We start from the raw sequence: 16,964 nt of genomic DNA, 5'->3' as shown, positions 1-16,964 counted from the left end.
CTTCACACAGATAAGGCCATGGTTGGGAACTGAACTCATGACTCTTTCTGACATCAGTAATGCCCAAACAAATAATAATTTTTTTTCCAGAGGACTGCATTTTTAGAAAATACAATTGATTTCTTTATTATCCAAGAGTAGAATGCAATGTAGAGTGCTCCCGCATATTTCCCAAATGTAGGGGAAGATGTTTGTTTTCTAAAAGGGTTGCTCCCCTTATATTTACATAAATATTGTGGGGCACAAAAAATAAAATGTTAATAGTTTGAAAGAAGAGACTCCACTTTTTCAAACAACAGTTTTGACCTGCATGTTGTCTTTAGTAACCAAGTGGTTAAAACATACTTGCCAACTTTATGTTGTCCATGTCCAGGAGTTCATGGAAGGCAGAAGGGGTGTATGGGCGGTGGGGTCAGAGCATCACAAATAGCATCATTCTGGCCCCGCCCCCAGTAACGTGATGCCTGTTTTGGGTCTTTTTATTTTTACAGTGGTAAAAAGACCCAAAACTCCGCCCACTCCACCCATACATGCCGGCAGATGCGGGAGCATTGCCATCTCTCCCAGGATTCCGAGAGACCTACCGGAATTCAGGAGTCTCCCGGACATTCTGGGAGAGTTGGCATGTATGGGTTAAAATGCACCGATTGTCTACACACTGTGACTGTCAGCCATTTTGTGGACTGAACCAAAATTCATAAGAATGCAGCATATTGGTTCCCTATGATGCATTGGCATCCAACAATGAGGCACCAAGTGAGCTAACAGGCTACAATCACAAAATGGCTGCATCCACTGTGAACGTGACAGTTGCAGGTGTATACAGGTCTATACAAGTATGCGCATAATTGTGTGTTACCTGCTTATGTACATCACTCAGAAGTTATGAGACTCTCCACACTCTCCAACAAACACATTGATAATAATGTATAGTCCATTCCATTTAAATTCATTTTATTTGTCATTTATTAAACACTGAGAGAAAACATATGACACATTTACAAGAAGAAATAAATAGAAATCCCTGATCTGCTGGGGTGAGGGTAGGCAATGCTTTGCTCTGTGCTACCAGTACAATTTGCTGCTGTTTGAACCATGCTGCGCTGTCTATAATATGTTATTATTCAGTGGGGATTATTTACTAACAAAGCCCAAAAACCCATAGCAACCAATCAATGAGGCTTACTGTGGACCTTATTTACAAAGTGCACTGGATGCGCACCACAAATAACTTTGGTGACTGCAACTGTGCACCTAGAGCACCCTCTGCCCAGTGCCTTCAGAGGTTCATGCCTCTAGTCTTTGAAAAAACACCTCCGTAAACTAGATATGTGTGGGGAGTTGGAAAAATAAGAAGAGGCATGGTGAGCTAAAGTCTTTGGGGTATATTTACTAAAACTGCGGGTTTGAAAAAGTGAAGATGTTGCCTATAGCAACCAATCAGATTCTAGCTGTCATTTTGCAGAATGTACTAAATAAATGATAACTAAAATCTGAGTGGTTGCTATAGGCAACATCTCCACTTTTTCAAACCCGCAGTTTTAGTAAATATACCTCTTAATGTCACATCAAAGTCCCACCTCCTAGCCACCCCTTCATTAAACTACTTTTGTTTTACCTCATTTAAGCTTACATTATTAATCATGAGGAGATAACATATGAACTGGATTAATTACATGTAACACTTTGTGTGTTTAAATTTTTTTTGGACACGGAGCAAAGTTGGCCTAGAAATGTGCCACCAAAGTGTACATAGCAATGTGCAACCAAAATGGGCCACCACATAGAATGTGCCACAAAGTGTACATAGAAATGTGCCACCAAAATGTGCCACCACATAGAATGTGCCACCAAAGTGCCCCTGAAATGTGCAAAATGCATCTCATTAAAATAACAGAATGGGCTGGTGCAAAATTAGTGTTTTTGTAGAGTGGAAAACACTGTGTGCCCTTCAGCAAAGCAAAGAACACCCCAAAATATACAACCACTCCATCCTTTTAGCTCATTTCAAGTCCTCCCGAGTGACATCACCAAAGAGGATGTTTTGCTACGTCTCAGGACACATATCATATGTGAGGTTTAGTGTCTAACTTTCACTAGCTAAATGAAAATGCATTTCTGATTGGTTAACATGGGTTACTGCCAAGGGCAAAACTGCAGTGGGTGCAGGGGGTGAGGTCACTATGGGGCCCAGGAGATAAGGAGGGCCCGCAATTCCAAGTCATCTTTCTGAGGACCCCGCTATCATCACTTTCTCCACTCTGTTCTCAAAAGAGCAGTCCAAAGACTTCTTCTGAGCTGTCCATGCACCAGACCTCTCTTGCTCAGAAGAGGCCCACGCTTGGCTAATTAGAGAGAAGTGCAGTAAGCATCGCTGGCACATACCTACGTTTTCCTTTTGGGTACAGCAATGTACTGTGCCAACCCTGCTTAGTGCACATTTGCACTTTGATAGCATTGTTAATATGCCCTTGTGGAAATCATTTATAAACCAGGACCAAACTGATGCCTTTGCCCACAGTGTACCCAGGAAATGCAAATTGCTTGATTTTAGTAATGCCTAAGCTGAGAGTTACATTTTTTTTCCATAACAAAACTGTTATTATTTCATCATAATTTGGATGCTTAAAAATTGTGGTTGTATGCAAAAAAACAGTGCAAATAGTGTATAAGTCAAAGTCAAGAGTTGTTGACATTTTTTTTTCTTGTACAATGGACCAAAAAGTAGTTTAAACTGAATTAGCAGTTTGCCTGTATTACTGAATTGAACCATCTGATTCTGGGCAGAGACATTGCGCGGCTGTGTACATCACAGAGGACAAGTCCAATCAATGCAACACACAGTGGACTGCTCAGCACATCGCTGTGGATTGAATTCTGATGGCACAACCAGCAATCCTATGGTCTGAAAGATGCCGATTATATCGTCACTAGTAATGTCTGTGGTTCACAATCAGTGGCTGGACTGGAACTGACACGAATGTCAAGATTCACTCTTTATTCTTTACTCTCTATTATTGTTATATGCGTGCCATATTGACCTATACACTGTGTGCTACATCAATTTTGTCAAGGTTTTTGTGGGTCTGACTATACACTAAGCTGTACGTTGTGTACACAATGTATACATGAACATAGGACTGCACATTTCCCATTAGTAGAAAAAGGAGATGCAAAATCGACCAATATACCTTTGTGCCTTTATCTGGTCACGTAACTCATCCATGACTTATTATGATAACCTTATAATTTAAAGTAGAAGGTACGTTACCTCACATAAATACTGTCCTATACATTCAACATACATGTTGTTTTGTCTGTAATTCAAAAACAGTATATTGGGTATTTTACAGTAGCGGTGCAATGCACACATTTCTTTATCTACTAGAGATAATAGTAGGTTCAATTAACATAATATCTTTTGTGTAAACCTGATATAAAATGTAACTTAATATATAGATTTGTTTTAAATAAAATAGTGCTAGTCCATTTTTTAGGCTTGTTTATTAAATTGAGCCTTCTGATGCAAGTAATTGTGCACCTCATTGATTGCATATGTGAAAGTACAGGGGACTAGGGGCAAAATATCCTCTCACCTGTGACTACCCCTCTTATTTGTGCCTGCTAATCCCCTGCCTCCTTGTGGTATCTCCATTCCTCACTGAACATAGACCAGGGCCAGGGTTGTGGGTTACTACCGCAGCCAGTTTACTACAGGAATCCAGAATCTAGTCAGCAATGAAAATTCCTGTTTAGTACACCAAGTTACACCTATATTCACAATACTACAGACTAAAGAGCTTGTTGCAGTTGTGTATATACAATACAGATATTTTGACACTTTGTCTACAATATAGAATAACAAATGGATCCCAGCATTACATGGAAGCACATTCTTTTCTTGTTTATTCTGAATGTCTCTAATTTAAATGCATATGCAGGTCTATGAATAATATATACACATACTGTGCCTGAGTCGTTAAGAAGAGCAAAGCAAAAAAGGAGTAATTTGGACAAACCATGTTATCATGCAAGGGGTGCAAATTAGTTTATTATTTTGCACATAAGTTAAATACTGGCTGTTTTTTTTTATATAGCACACAAATACTTGATAGCTTTATTTTTACACTGAAATTTAAAGTTGTTCTAAGACATGCCCTACCCCAATTATAAATTTGTTCCCACATTAGAAATTCACCTGCCCTCCAATACAACATGGTGCAAAGTTACTCCTTTTTATGCATTACTGTCCTTAATGACCATTGTGTAAATATGTTGTTCTACTCATCACACACATACAATGCATTGCTTACCTTTACCATCATTACAGTAAAGAGATTCAAACTCACAATTAACATGTTTTAACCAAACAACAGATCATTTTGTGGTATTAAACCTTTTGGTACCAGAGAAATCTGTTGTTTGATGCACTGCATTAGATTACATGACCCTCTGTCACCAAAGCTTCTGCCCTTAAGATCCAGTTTTTACACCTCTGGCAGTGCTGCACTACCCTAGTCTTGCTCTTTAATATGAAGTTGAACTGGTAAGAACAACTGGCCTGATGGTCTGACATGAGTCGGAGCAAATTAAGTAACTAAACAAAGGGTAAAGATGGACATGGACAGGGCAGATGTTGTAGAAATACCACAGATACGCCAGGAGCTTTTAGAGAACCAGAACACTGTAATATGTTACAGAGAGCCATTTACAAATGAAATAAAAAGATGTGCGATAGAACATTATATATTAACGCCATAGTTAAAAAGAAAAACATAGTTGAGAGGTCCCCAAAAATGTTACCACCCCCTGAGTATCCTATTATCATAGTGGCAGTTCTATTTAAGAAATATACATAAACATTTATTAACACGGTACAGCATGGCACTCTGGGGTGCCCAATTGTTAATATGTCATCTGTTTTGTATGGAAATTAGCAGGTACAGTATGCAAATCCCTTCCACCTCTCATAACATAACATCATGGCTGCTAAGTGGTTACTCACACTGTTTGCAGAGCATCATCTTCTAGATTCACATGTGTATGTATACAGCTCAACCTTTAGATATATGTAACATAGCTGTTATTACTTAATGTGAAATAACGTGACTTCTTTAAACAATGTAACTTTCTCTTGTGGACCTGACTCATTGATCATGATACAAAGTTTTGTTAGGTTTTAGAGTCTGTATGGAACTACAGCAATTTCACTCTTAGCAGCCATGTAAGTATCACTTAAATATAGGGAATTACAACTAGATTAGACATATTTTGCTTTGAAGGCACTTAGTGGACAGGGTTACCTAAGCTAACATAATAATCCTCTTTAGTATATAAATGCAAACATGAATTAAATCCAGATTGAATAAATGAAGTATATTTTGAATCCTATCTAATATTGTTCACAAAGAAGATTAAATATGTCTCATTCTAGATCAAACCTACAAACTCTATGGCAGTGTCATTGCCACAATGACATCTATAGTAATTTGGTTACATAGAGAAAATATCTTTATATCCCCTGATGACAAATGGCTATCCTTCTCTATTTTTTAGACAGCACATGGGTTAACCTACACATTTGTCTGAGTGACAAGTGTAGATATTCATACCTGAAGCGAGTGGCATCACAAGCTAACACAGAAGTTATAATACAAGAAATTAAAAACAAAAACAAAGCGGGGATAGTTAAGAATGAGTGGTTTAGTAGATCAGATAGTGATGAATAGGAAGATTGGCACAGAATTGTAAGAATGAGTCCTATAGACATAGGGAATTGGAGAATAAAATAATTGTGAAATAAGAAATGAAACATAAATCTAGAAAAAGGATAGTGAACATCTTCTTGTGAGCTGAGAGATATAAGTGACCTCTAAATTGACAAAAACATGGGACAAAAGTAATTAGGTAAACACAATATGCAAACACAGAGCAATCATCCCAATTGCACCAAAATCCAAACAGACAGTCCAACACGGAGTGCTAATTTAAAATTCTATGACCCTTATATTTCAACAAACAGCACAGCGACTGCTAGGTGTTTCCACCCCTAAGGGAGGAAGGCCTTTCTCAGGTCCACTGCCTGTTACCCAGTGATAGCAGTCAGTAACACTACGGGGTTTTGTTTCACCTCCACAACGGGTGCAGTAGACAATGCCCAATGCCAACATGATTACCAGAAAAACACATAGGGGTACAAGTAAGGCCACCACCAGCCAGCGATTGTCCCTTTTTCCTCTGGATTCTTGGGATGAGTTGGGTGAATTAGAAAGTAAAGTTGGATATACAACATCAGCGTTATTGTTAGATAGTGGAAGTCCTGGTGACAGTATTGTACTTAGAATTATATCTACACCCATATCTGTTATTTCTATTGTCTGGGGATTGTCATTAACCATAGGTCTGCTAGGGGCCACTGTCGATACCTTGGACATTTCCCATGAAGGCTTATTTGTTCCAGGTTTGATTGTTGTGGGGACATCAGATTTTACCTTTTCCCCTAGCCAAATATTAACTCTTGATTTTTTTGTTGCCATTTTAGTTGATAAAAAAATTGTTGGCATTGTTGAAGAAAACAAGTGAACCTTCGATGATGTCGTTTGGAAAGTGGTTCTCCTAACTTTATCCTGCTTAAACAGTAGAGGTGTACTTTGGTCTGGCATAACAGTGGGTGCATTTGCTATTTCCTCTTGGTTTTCCAAATCTAGTGAAGGGGTCATTGTCTCTGCAATCTCTTTCATAGTTGGCAACACAGTTGTTGTTTCCTCTTTAAAAATAAATGGTGGTCTGTCTGTTTCAGTCCTTGAAGTGGTGTCACTATCTACCAGATCTTGCCAATACCAACCCTCAGTTGTTGTGTCTAGTATCTCCAGTTCTGGCTCAAAGGCATTTTCAAGTCTGGTCACAGGTAGATTTGGCTCATATTTAGGTTCCCTAAACTCTACTGGATTACAGCTCACACGGTCCCCATCTAGCTCATAGCCCTCACTACAAAAGCATTCAAACCCCCCCAGATAGTTCACACACATTTGCTGGCACATATGAGCAATACGACACTCGTCTATATCCACACAACGCTCATGATCTTCTTCTGATACAGTGAAGCCAAGGTCACAAGAACAGGTGTATGAGCCAAGGGTATTTTGGCAAGAGTGTTCACATGTCTCATCATCTTCACATTCATCTACATCCTCACAACTGTGCTCATCAGCAGCCAGCTCATAGCCCTCTGGACATATGCATTGGTATCCCTTGCCACCAGTTCCAGACCCTACACACTGATATTGACATGGACACCCTTGTGCTTCAAAGCTGTCATCATGTTCCAGCTCACAGGATTGTCCATCTGGCTGAAGTACATACCCTTCCTCACAAGCACAAACTCCTTCTTCACACAGCTGTTGACAACCTTGACACAGCAATTCCTCAGGATTATCACACAGGGGTTTATCCTTATTCCATCCCACAGTACCATCTTCCTTCAACATGCAAAGCACAGATATATCCTGTTGCTGTCTTTCACAGGATACCACTGCTACAGTGCCAAACGGTAACACGTCGAGCCAGGTACCCTGGTAGCCAAAAGGTACAGAATAGCGAACAGTTTGTTCAGTCAAAGCTGGACACATTCCTTGATAGCGAAACTTGCATACAAAACCATCAACAGGCAAAGTACAGGACCCTTCCAACCATTTCAAATCATCTTCTGGTTTACCATAGCCCAGACCTATAGCCACGCACCTAGGAGCTGAACAGGAACTTGGAGGCCCTGCAGAAACTGGCTGGGACACCCAGTTGGTAAATGCTGTGTCTTGGTCTCCAGTAGTCCAAGTGAAGCCACGCAAAGGCTTCTGAGGAGCACATTGCCTGGGCTGACGCTGTAGGCCTATCCAAAGGCGGAGCTGCAGGTCTCCTTCACTGCGGGAACCTGCTGAGGAGGTAAATAGTTGCTCAACCAAAGCAGCTTCCTGAACATTTTTGATAGTTGCTAAGTTGCCACCTCTCTCCCGACAAGCTCTCCAAGACTCAAGGAAAGTCCGGCGCTGATAAAAGACAGCATAGCATGAGTCAACTGGTCCACAGATGGCATCATGTTCCCTAAGTTCACCAGAAACAGACAGGAAAATTAGAAATGTTAAAGTAAAGATTAACAGGAACATGGTGTTTCTTTTTGTCATGTTTTCAGCTGCTCTTTGTGAATAATATTGCACTTTCTCTCGAACTTTTAGCTGGTTCCTCTGTAAAATGAACTGTCTCTTTAGGTCAGTTTTCACAATCGCTGGTTGTCTCACACTGGTCAAAACTGTGTCTTTACAAGTGTTGCTGTTGTTTCTAAGTTCAATAAAACTTCTCTCCAAAAGTCCTTATAAGTAGGTGTACCAATTTCATTCTCACAGTCTTTCCAGGGGTTACATCCTAGTTTGTAGTCTTTCAGCAGTTGTATTTCTTTTCTGTGGATTTTCCTCTGACAGTTTCAGTGATTTATATTCTGTTTGTATAGGTCTTCCTTTATAGAATTTTTAGCTTTCATTCTCATTGATAGCCAGTCGTCTTATGTCTCAGTCTGTTTGGAAAACAGTTGCCATCTCTCTGTTCTTCCTCTGTGATCTGTTCTAGCTGTCTGCAAACTGATGCTTTTTACAGACAGAGTATAAAATGAAATACTACTTCTATCTATCTGCCTGTAGATTTGGGAGGGAGGTCTCTCTCATTCGCTCTCCCACATATTCTACACTCCCTCCCCCTCTTCATCCTTGTATGGACAAAGTTTGTTTCTATCTTTTTTTTTCCTCTTTTCCTCTCCCCTGTTTTACTCCTGGTTTCAGACCCCCTGAGATCTAGGAAATATTTCTATCCTGGCAGAGAACAGAAAGCAGGGAGAGGTGGAATGGGGGTGGGGAGTATAGACAGAATAAGGAAGATAATGAATCATAGAAAAAGACTGGGGGAATAAGGTAGATGGAAAGAGAACAAGAGAGAATAGGAAAGAACAGTCAAGGGAAACAGCATAGGAAACAGAATACTGAAGGGATTACAGATAGTCAGAAAAAGTTTACTGTACTGTATAGTATGTTGCAGGGAAGTGACATAGTAGAAACCTGTGTGAGAGAATACAGATGGTACAAAGCTGGGTAATAAGCATGCAGCTTAAGGATAAAAGCTCCGAAATTATTTGGATTTTGCAGTAGATTCATGCATTTTTAAACTACAACATTAAGCACTAATGATTTCTCCATCTCTAACATTTCTCCATCCTCAACACTGATAATTCAGCTGGTAGGAATGATTTTCCCTTCCACATTCCCCGCAAAGTACGCATAGTTTATGGCAGAAGAGTACTTGGATTTCCATGCACTTAGTCCATCTTATATTTTCAGTGCAGTTGAAGCCTGCAGCTAAACCTTGGAAAAATTTAATATTGTGCAATAGAATAAGGAGTTAAGTGTTTAATATTTCATCAAGAGTAATTATACAAACAATTCATATAAAAAGGGGTAATTGGAATTTTGTATATAAGTATGTAATTCATACCCAGAGGCAGTGAAGGGGTTAAGTGTGATCCCTCACAAATGTCTTTTTTCTGCTCTATACATTTTTCAGGATTCTGAAATAAATTATTCTATGGTTTGTTTGTTTTATTCCCTTGGGGAATGTTACATAGCTTCACCTATAATTGCTTGCAGACGGCAGAGCCCACGACAATCATGGCACAAGTCTTAATGACAGGAGCCATAGAAAGTAGCTGAGGCTGCTAATGAACTCATGACAGGTACACATGTAATGAGTTAATGGTGAGTCCCAAGTTAAAGAGAAAGGGAACTAACAACATGTTTAGTCATATATATACATATATATACAAAAGTCTGGGAGGCACAGACATGGGAAAATCATCAGTAATTCAATCAAGGGGTATAGTATTTTTACAGGTGACAAACATATCCAAAGCTAAATCAGATTTTTGGAGGTGCATAAACATTCGGGGGGAAATGTATGAAAAGTCGTTTTAGTGAGCGGTTTGAAAACCGCTATACATTGCATGCAGTTTTCAGCCCCACATCACAGGATTTACTATCCTACTATCCAAAACGAATATGTTTTATAGTAATGCATGCAGTTTTGGCTAAATCACCAGAAAAATGGCTGAACATAAGAGGAGCTATAAGAGACATTATTGATTAATGTATTTGTATATTAAGAGGCAATATAAATTTATTAATAGTAATATATAATTATATTATGGAGGCAATACTATTTTGTAGATAACAGGGGCAATAATTATTTTTTATGTTTATTAATTTGTTGACATGCAGCACTTATTATTATCATGCCCAGGCTGGCACTTGTGTGCAGTTTAAATGGTACCTCCTTCATTAAATAATAATTGTTGCTCCCCTTTATTAATGATAGCATTGCCCTCATAATGTAATTATATAGTATTAATGACCCCTTATATTGATAAATTTATACTGCCCCTTTAATATTATGATAGATTTATATTTCTCCTTAATATAAAAATGCATTAATATTGCCCCATTAAATATTTAGAACTTAATAACACTCCTTAATCAATAATTCATGATTGCCCTCATAAGTCATACATTACATGACCAAAGTAAGTGGTCAGCCAAACTTCACAACCATATGAGCTTGTTGAACATCTCATTCCAATATCATGGGCATTATTGTGGAGTTGGTCCCCTCTTTGCTGCTATAACAGCCTCCACTCTTCAAGGAATGCTTTCACTAGATTTTGGTACATGGTTGCAGGGATTCACATCCATTCAGCCAAAAGGTCAGGCACTTATGTTATCTGATAAGGCCTGGCTCACAGTCAACATTCCAATTCACAAAGATGTTTAAGAGGATTGAAGTCAGGGATCTGTGTAGACCAGTCAAGTTCTTCCACACCACATGTGGGAAACATTTTTTGATGAACCTCGCTTTTTGCACAGGGAATTTGTCTGAGGCAGGAAAGGGACTTGGCCAAAATGTTGTCACAAATTTGTAACACATAAATCTCTAGAATGTCATAGTATCCAGGCCAAATAATGGAAAACAGCCCTAGACCATTATTCCTCTTCCACTAAACTTTACAGTTAGCAATTGCATTGGTTCTCCTGGCATCCAGTCAGACTGCCAGTTGGTGAAACATGATTCATTACTCCAGAGAATGCATTTCCACTCTCCAGAGACCAATGGTGGTGTGCTCTACACCACTAAAGTCAAATTTTGGCATTGCACATTGTTATCTGAGGCTTACTTAGGGCTGCTTAGCTATGGAACCCCAAACCATGGAGCTCCCGACAACCAGTTCTTGTGTGGACGTTGCGTCCTGAGGCAGTTTGGAATCCAGAAGTGAGTGATGCAACAGAAGACAGATGATTTTATGCTCTACGCCAGGGGTTGGCAATCCCGCCACGCATGGCAGACGTGGCACGCAGAGCTGTTTTCACTGGCACGCCGGCCCCCAGGTCACATCCCGACATCAAGGGGGAATGCTGTTTTTGGGAGCTCCTAGCTTCCACCGCCGGTCTCGCTAGGGGAACAGGTAGTTTCCATTTGAAATGTAGCGCGCGTTCGGTCATTTATACAAGTACCGCAGAGCTACATCTGTCGTCCAGCTGTGCCTGCTTCTACCTCTTTATCCCCTCTTCGCCTCTCTTCTGACTCATTATTATTGAGTGCCTCTCTCACGTTGCACTGTAAAAGAGGCGCCTGATCCAAGTAAGTTACATCTCCCATCTGCATTACAAGCCTGCCTTTTCCTGGCCCCATTTTTCCCTCTCAATGTATGCCTCTACCCCCCAATTGCATGCCCTTGCCCCATGTGTGTCTCTGTCCCCCTGCCCCATGTGTGTCTCTGTCCCCCCTGCCCCATGTGTGCCTCTGTCCACCCTGCCCCATGTGTGCCTCTGTCCCCCCTGTCCCATGTGTGTTTCTGTCTCCCCAGCTAATATGTGCCTCTGCCCCCCTGCCCCATGTGTGCCTGTGTCCCCCCTACCCCATGTGTGTCTCTGTTCCCCCTGCCCCATGTGTGCCTTTGTCCCCCCTGCCCCATGTGTGCCTCTGTCCCCCCTGTCCCATGTGTGCCTCTATCTTCCCAGCCAATATGTGCCTCTGTCACCTTTGCCCATGTGTGCCTGTGTCCCCCCTACCCCATGTGCCTCTGTCCTCCCTGCCCATGTGTGCCCAAACTGTTTGTGTGTATCTGTCTTACATTGTGGCTGCCAGTTCCTTTCTCTCTCTCTTTGTGTGCATGTCTCCCTTGTCCCCCCCATCCCATTTGTTTCCCCTTTTTCCCTATGTGCCCCCACAACCCACAGTCCTATTGCACCACACCTTCTACCCCCTTGTCTTTCACATCTCCTCTTTTCACACCTTTCCTTCTCCTCTCCTGAATGTGGTAGGCAATGTTGAAAGCTGCCGATCTGAAGCAACGTAAAGGAACAAAGGCAAAACCACATTCAGCGCCACATAACTAAACCTGAAAATTTAAACCTGAAGCAAAACTTTGCTTTAATAAATCGTATGGGCTTTTTCTTCAGAGGGTTACTTCTGGGTATAATACTGCTATCGTTGGAGGTAACCCCTACAGGAGGCTTTTGCACCGGGGAGCCTATTTAACACAAAATATCTGTCCTTTTTTGTCATCTCTGGATGGCAATAACAGATGAAATACTTTTCTGTGTGTGTGTGTATATATTTTATATATATATATATATATATATATATATATATATATATATATATATATATATTGTGGCAAGAGCCCGCTACTGCAGAGGCACATGCGTACAACTTCTTCCTTTTATGGTTCTTTATTGTCAGGATGGTAATATTGTTTTGACACCGTATACTTGCACAGCAATTATGGAGACCCTCAACGCTTACTATACATAGTCCAGCTCTCTGTCCAGATCAGCCAGCTAGCCCAGCGTTGATCTCTCTGAACAATGAAACAAGCAGGGTTTTATACCTGACACTCCTCCCACAGGCCTAGCTTGATGGACAGGAGACACACCCACCTTCTCTTTAAAAGGAAACACCCATCCCTGGCTCTGTTTAGACTATCAGACCCACCCTGTCTGTTTGCTGAGAGGAAGCAGCTTTTAAATCATGTAAGTAAACCAATTTTAAACTACACATATGTTTTTACCTGGTTTAATCTCCACCTAGGTACATAACTGTGCCAATGTTTTACTCTACTTCCCTGCTTTCTCTGCATATTGCCAGCTAAATGCCTCCTTTTGTTATATATCCCTCCCCCTGGCGTCTCCAAGTAGGGGGACGCGGACTTCGCAAGGAGCGCATATTTTCGTGACAACGCATCTGCATTTTTGTGTAGAATCCCAGGCCTATGTTCTACTGAGAACTTGAAAGGTTGTAGTGCCAAGAACCAGCGGGTTACCTTGGCATTTACCTCCCGGTTGTTCTGCATCCATCTTAATGGTGCATGGTCTGTTATTAGGGTGAACTCTCTGCCTAGGAGATAATAGCGCAGAGCTTCTGTAGCCCATTTTATGGTGAGACATTCTTTCTCCACAGTGGCATATTTTTGTTCCCTTGGAAGCAACTTACGACTTAGGTACAGGACAGGATTTTCTACTCCATTCTTCTCCTGTGACAAGACTGCACCTAAGCCAACACCAGAAGCATCAGTTTGGAGGAAGAACCTCCGGGTAAAATCTGGTGCTTGTAGAACTGGAGAGGAACAAAGAGCTAACCGAAGATCAGACCAGGCGGTTTCTGCAGAGTCAGACCAGGTTAATCTATCTGGACAACTTTTTTTTTAACATGTCCGTAAGTGGAGCAGCTCTAGTGGCGAAGTGGCTTACAAACCGCCTGTAGTAACCTACTAAGCCTAAAAAGGTTCTTAACTGTGACTTTTTCTCTGGTCTTGTCCAATTTTTGACTGCCTCCACTTTGTCTAGCTGGGGTTTTACATGCCCTCGACCAACAATGTTCCCCAAATATTTGGCTTCTCTCATGGCTATGGCACATTTCTCTGGGTTAGCTGTTAACCCTGCGGACCGTAATGAAGCTAAGACCGCCTCAAATTTGGCTTAATGTGATCCCCAGTCTGGGGTATAAATCACTATATCGTCCAAGTAAGCAGCTGCATAAGCTGTGTGAGGTCGTAGCAATTTATTCATAGCCCTTTGGAAGGTGGCCCACCACATTCAAAACACTTCAGATTAGACAGCTTTGCACCTGGCCCTCTGTTCGTAGCAGTTTTGCCATTGGGCACTGTGGCAAGGATTGTCAAACCTGGCTTTTGGCGTGGCAGCAGCTTTGGCACAAATGCAGGTTCTTTAGTCATTTGCTGTAGCGCACAAAACCTTTCTACCATGGTGGCAAGCTCTTCATAAGTTTGTGGGTCTAATTGCAGAACCCACCTTTGCAAATCGCGGTTCAGCCCCCGGATGCAGTGATCTATCGCCAGAACTTCAATAATCCGAGAAGGCGAATTCTCCTCAGGCTGCAGCCATTTCTTTCAAATTTTAGAAAGCTCAGCCACTTGCGCTCTGACCGGTTTTTCTTTATCATAGCGCCATTGGTGATAGCGCTGGGCTCGGCCTGGCCCGGAAACTCCAATGTGAGCCAATATCTCAGACTTTAGACACAGATAATCAGAGGCCCGTTCCTCATCTAGATCCATATAAGCTCGCTGAGCTTCACCAGTCAGATATGGCGCCAGTCTCTTAGCCCAATCTTTAGGAGGCCATTTTGCCCTTTTTGCAAGTCTCGAGAAAGACACCAGATATGCTTCTACGTCATCAGCTGGTGACATTTTCTGGAGAACAGGAGCAGGTGGTTCATTTCTGTCATGCCTCACCTGGCTTAACTCTTCTCTTAAGAGCCTTGTGTTTTCCACCTGTGCCTCGGCGACTTGTAGCATCTGAGCTTGCTGCTGCGCAGCGGCCACATTCACGAGGGTTCTCAGTACTTCCTCCATGTTGACGTCTACGCGGGTTGGGTAGCGGAAACTTGCTTCCCGGAGCATCCCACTCCTGACACCACTTGTGGCAAGAGCCCGCTACTGCAGAAGCACACGCATACAACTTCTTCCTTTTTATGGTTCTTTATGGTCAGGATGGTAATAATGTTTTGACACTGTATACTTGCACTGCAATTATGGAGACCCTCAACGCTTACTATACATAGTCCAGCTCTCTGTCCAGATCAGCCAGCTAGCCCAGCGTTGATCTCTCTGAACAATGAAACAAGCAGGGTTTTATACCTGACACTCCTCTCACAGGCCTAGCTTGATGGACAGGTGACACACCCACCTTCTCTTTAAAAGGAAACGCCCATCCCTGGCTCTGTTTAGGCTATCAGACCCACCCTGTCTGTTTGCTGAGAGGAAGCAGCTTTTAAATCATGTAAGTAAACCAATTTTAAACTACACATATGTTTTTACCTGGTTTAATCTCCATCTAGGTACATAACTGTGCCAATGTTTTACTCTACTTCCCTGCTTTCTTTGCATATTGCCAGCTAAATGCCTCCTTTTGTTACAATATATATATATATTTATATTTATATATATATATATATATATATATGTATATATATATATATATAAAATGGCACACCTGGGCTTGACTAGGTTTTAGCCAGCACACTGACAGATAAAGGTTGCCGACCCCTGCTCTACGCACTTCAGCAATTGGCTGTACCATTCCTTGATCTTGTGTGTCCTACCATTTGTGGCTGAACTGTTGTTCCTCTTAGATGTTTCCTCTTCACAATAACAGCATTAACTGTGGACTGAGGCAGTTACATGTTGAAAGTCATTGAGCTCTTCAGTATGAACCATTATACTGCTAATGTTTGACTATGGAAATGTCTTGGCTGTATGCTTGATTTGGTGCAGCTGAAATGGCCAAACATACTGACTAGAAGGGTGTCCACATACTTTTGACCATGTACTGTATGTCTGTTTTAGCTTCTCTTATGTTCTGGATGGTAAGGTAGCTTTTAGAAGCAGGTCTGAAAAAACTGCCTTTTTTGCTGGCAGTTTGACATGTGCTTTTACAAATTACATATTTATTAATAACAATCTGTATACCTAATATTTTAAAGAAATTGAGATAGCGGTTCCAAAACATGCAGATTTCTGTCTAATTTCATTAAATCTCATGCTTTCAAAACGCACATAAAAATGCAAAGAAATATTTAGCTAATTTTCCCCTCTATTTTTTCTCTAGACAGTTTATTAATATGAACAAAATGTAACTGTAGGTTTGCATTCATTGATATCTTAAGGAATTGTCTATTAAATAATCCTGTCTTTGTTAGTGATATTTGTAACTTTAGCCAAAGCTTTCTGGTGATAAAAATTGTAATTATATTTGAGTTTGAACACTGTAATTCCTTTGAGCCTACTCAGTGCGGGATAGTGATTCACTGCTCTAGATTTCTGTATACCTGGATTTCAAAGAATAAAAAGTGATTCATATGCTATGTGATTCAGTCACAAAGCAACGCTGGTCAGGGTTCAGAGGGTTGTTCTCTTGTGTGAATTGTATAAAGGGTGGTAATAGGGTAGGTTAGTGAGGTTAAGAGGGTAGTTGAGGAATATTATAAGCTTGCCTGAAGAGGTGGGTTTTCAGAGAACGCTTGAAAGTTTGTAGACTAGAGGAAAGACTTATTGTGTGAGGGAGGGAATTCTATAGAGTGGGTGCAGCTCGAAAAAAGTCATGTAACCGGGAATTGGAGGATGCAATGAGAGTGGATGAGAGACGCAGATCTTGTGCAGAACGGAGTTGACGAGTTGGGAGATATTTTGTCGATGGCTTTGTATAATTTTATATTGGATTCGGTAAAAAACAGTGTAGAGACTGACAGAGTGGCTCAGCGGAAGAATAAGGAATTTCAAGGAAAATGAGTCTGGCTGTTGCGTGCAAAATACATTGTAGAGGTTTTAGTCTGTTTAGGGGAAGACCAGTAATACCACTTTC

At 41.0% G+C, this 16,964-nt stretch overlaps 1 protein-coding gene across 1 annotated transcript; it reads right to left on the bottom strand.

Moving 5' to 3' along the window:
• Positions 1–948: 948 nt before the first annotated feature.
• Positions 949–8,661, bottom strand: CD248 (CD248 molecule). Its single transcript, XM_075188683.1, has 2 exons — positions 1,807–8,661; positions 949–1,727 (listed from the first exon to the last, which is right to left on the bottom strand). Exon 1 carries the CDS (start codon positions 8,175–8,177, stop codon positions 6,012–6,014), a length of 2,166 nt encoding a protein of 721 aa, XP_075044784.1. The 5' UTR covers positions 8,178–8,661; the 3' UTR covers positions 949–1,727; positions 1,807–6,011.
• Between the last annotated feature and the right edge of the window lie 8,303 nt (positions 8,662–16,964).

The sequence above is a fragment of the Mixophyes fleayi genome, chromosome 10, assembly GCF_038048845.1.
Source record: "Mixophyes fleayi isolate aMixFle1 chromosome 10, aMixFle1.hap1, whole genome shotgun sequence".
NCBI classification, from domain to species: Eukaryota; Metazoa; Chordata; class Amphibia; order Anura; family Limnodynastidae; genus Mixophyes; species Mixophyes fleayi.
Note: the sequence above shows the minus strand (reverse complement) of the source record. Positions and strands in the feature narration are given on the sequence as shown.

Coding starts and splice junctions, on each gene's coding strand:
- CD248 (XM_075188683.1), bottom strand. CDS start 8,177: ATGACAAAAAGAAACACCATGTTCCTGTTAATCTTTACTTTAACATTT.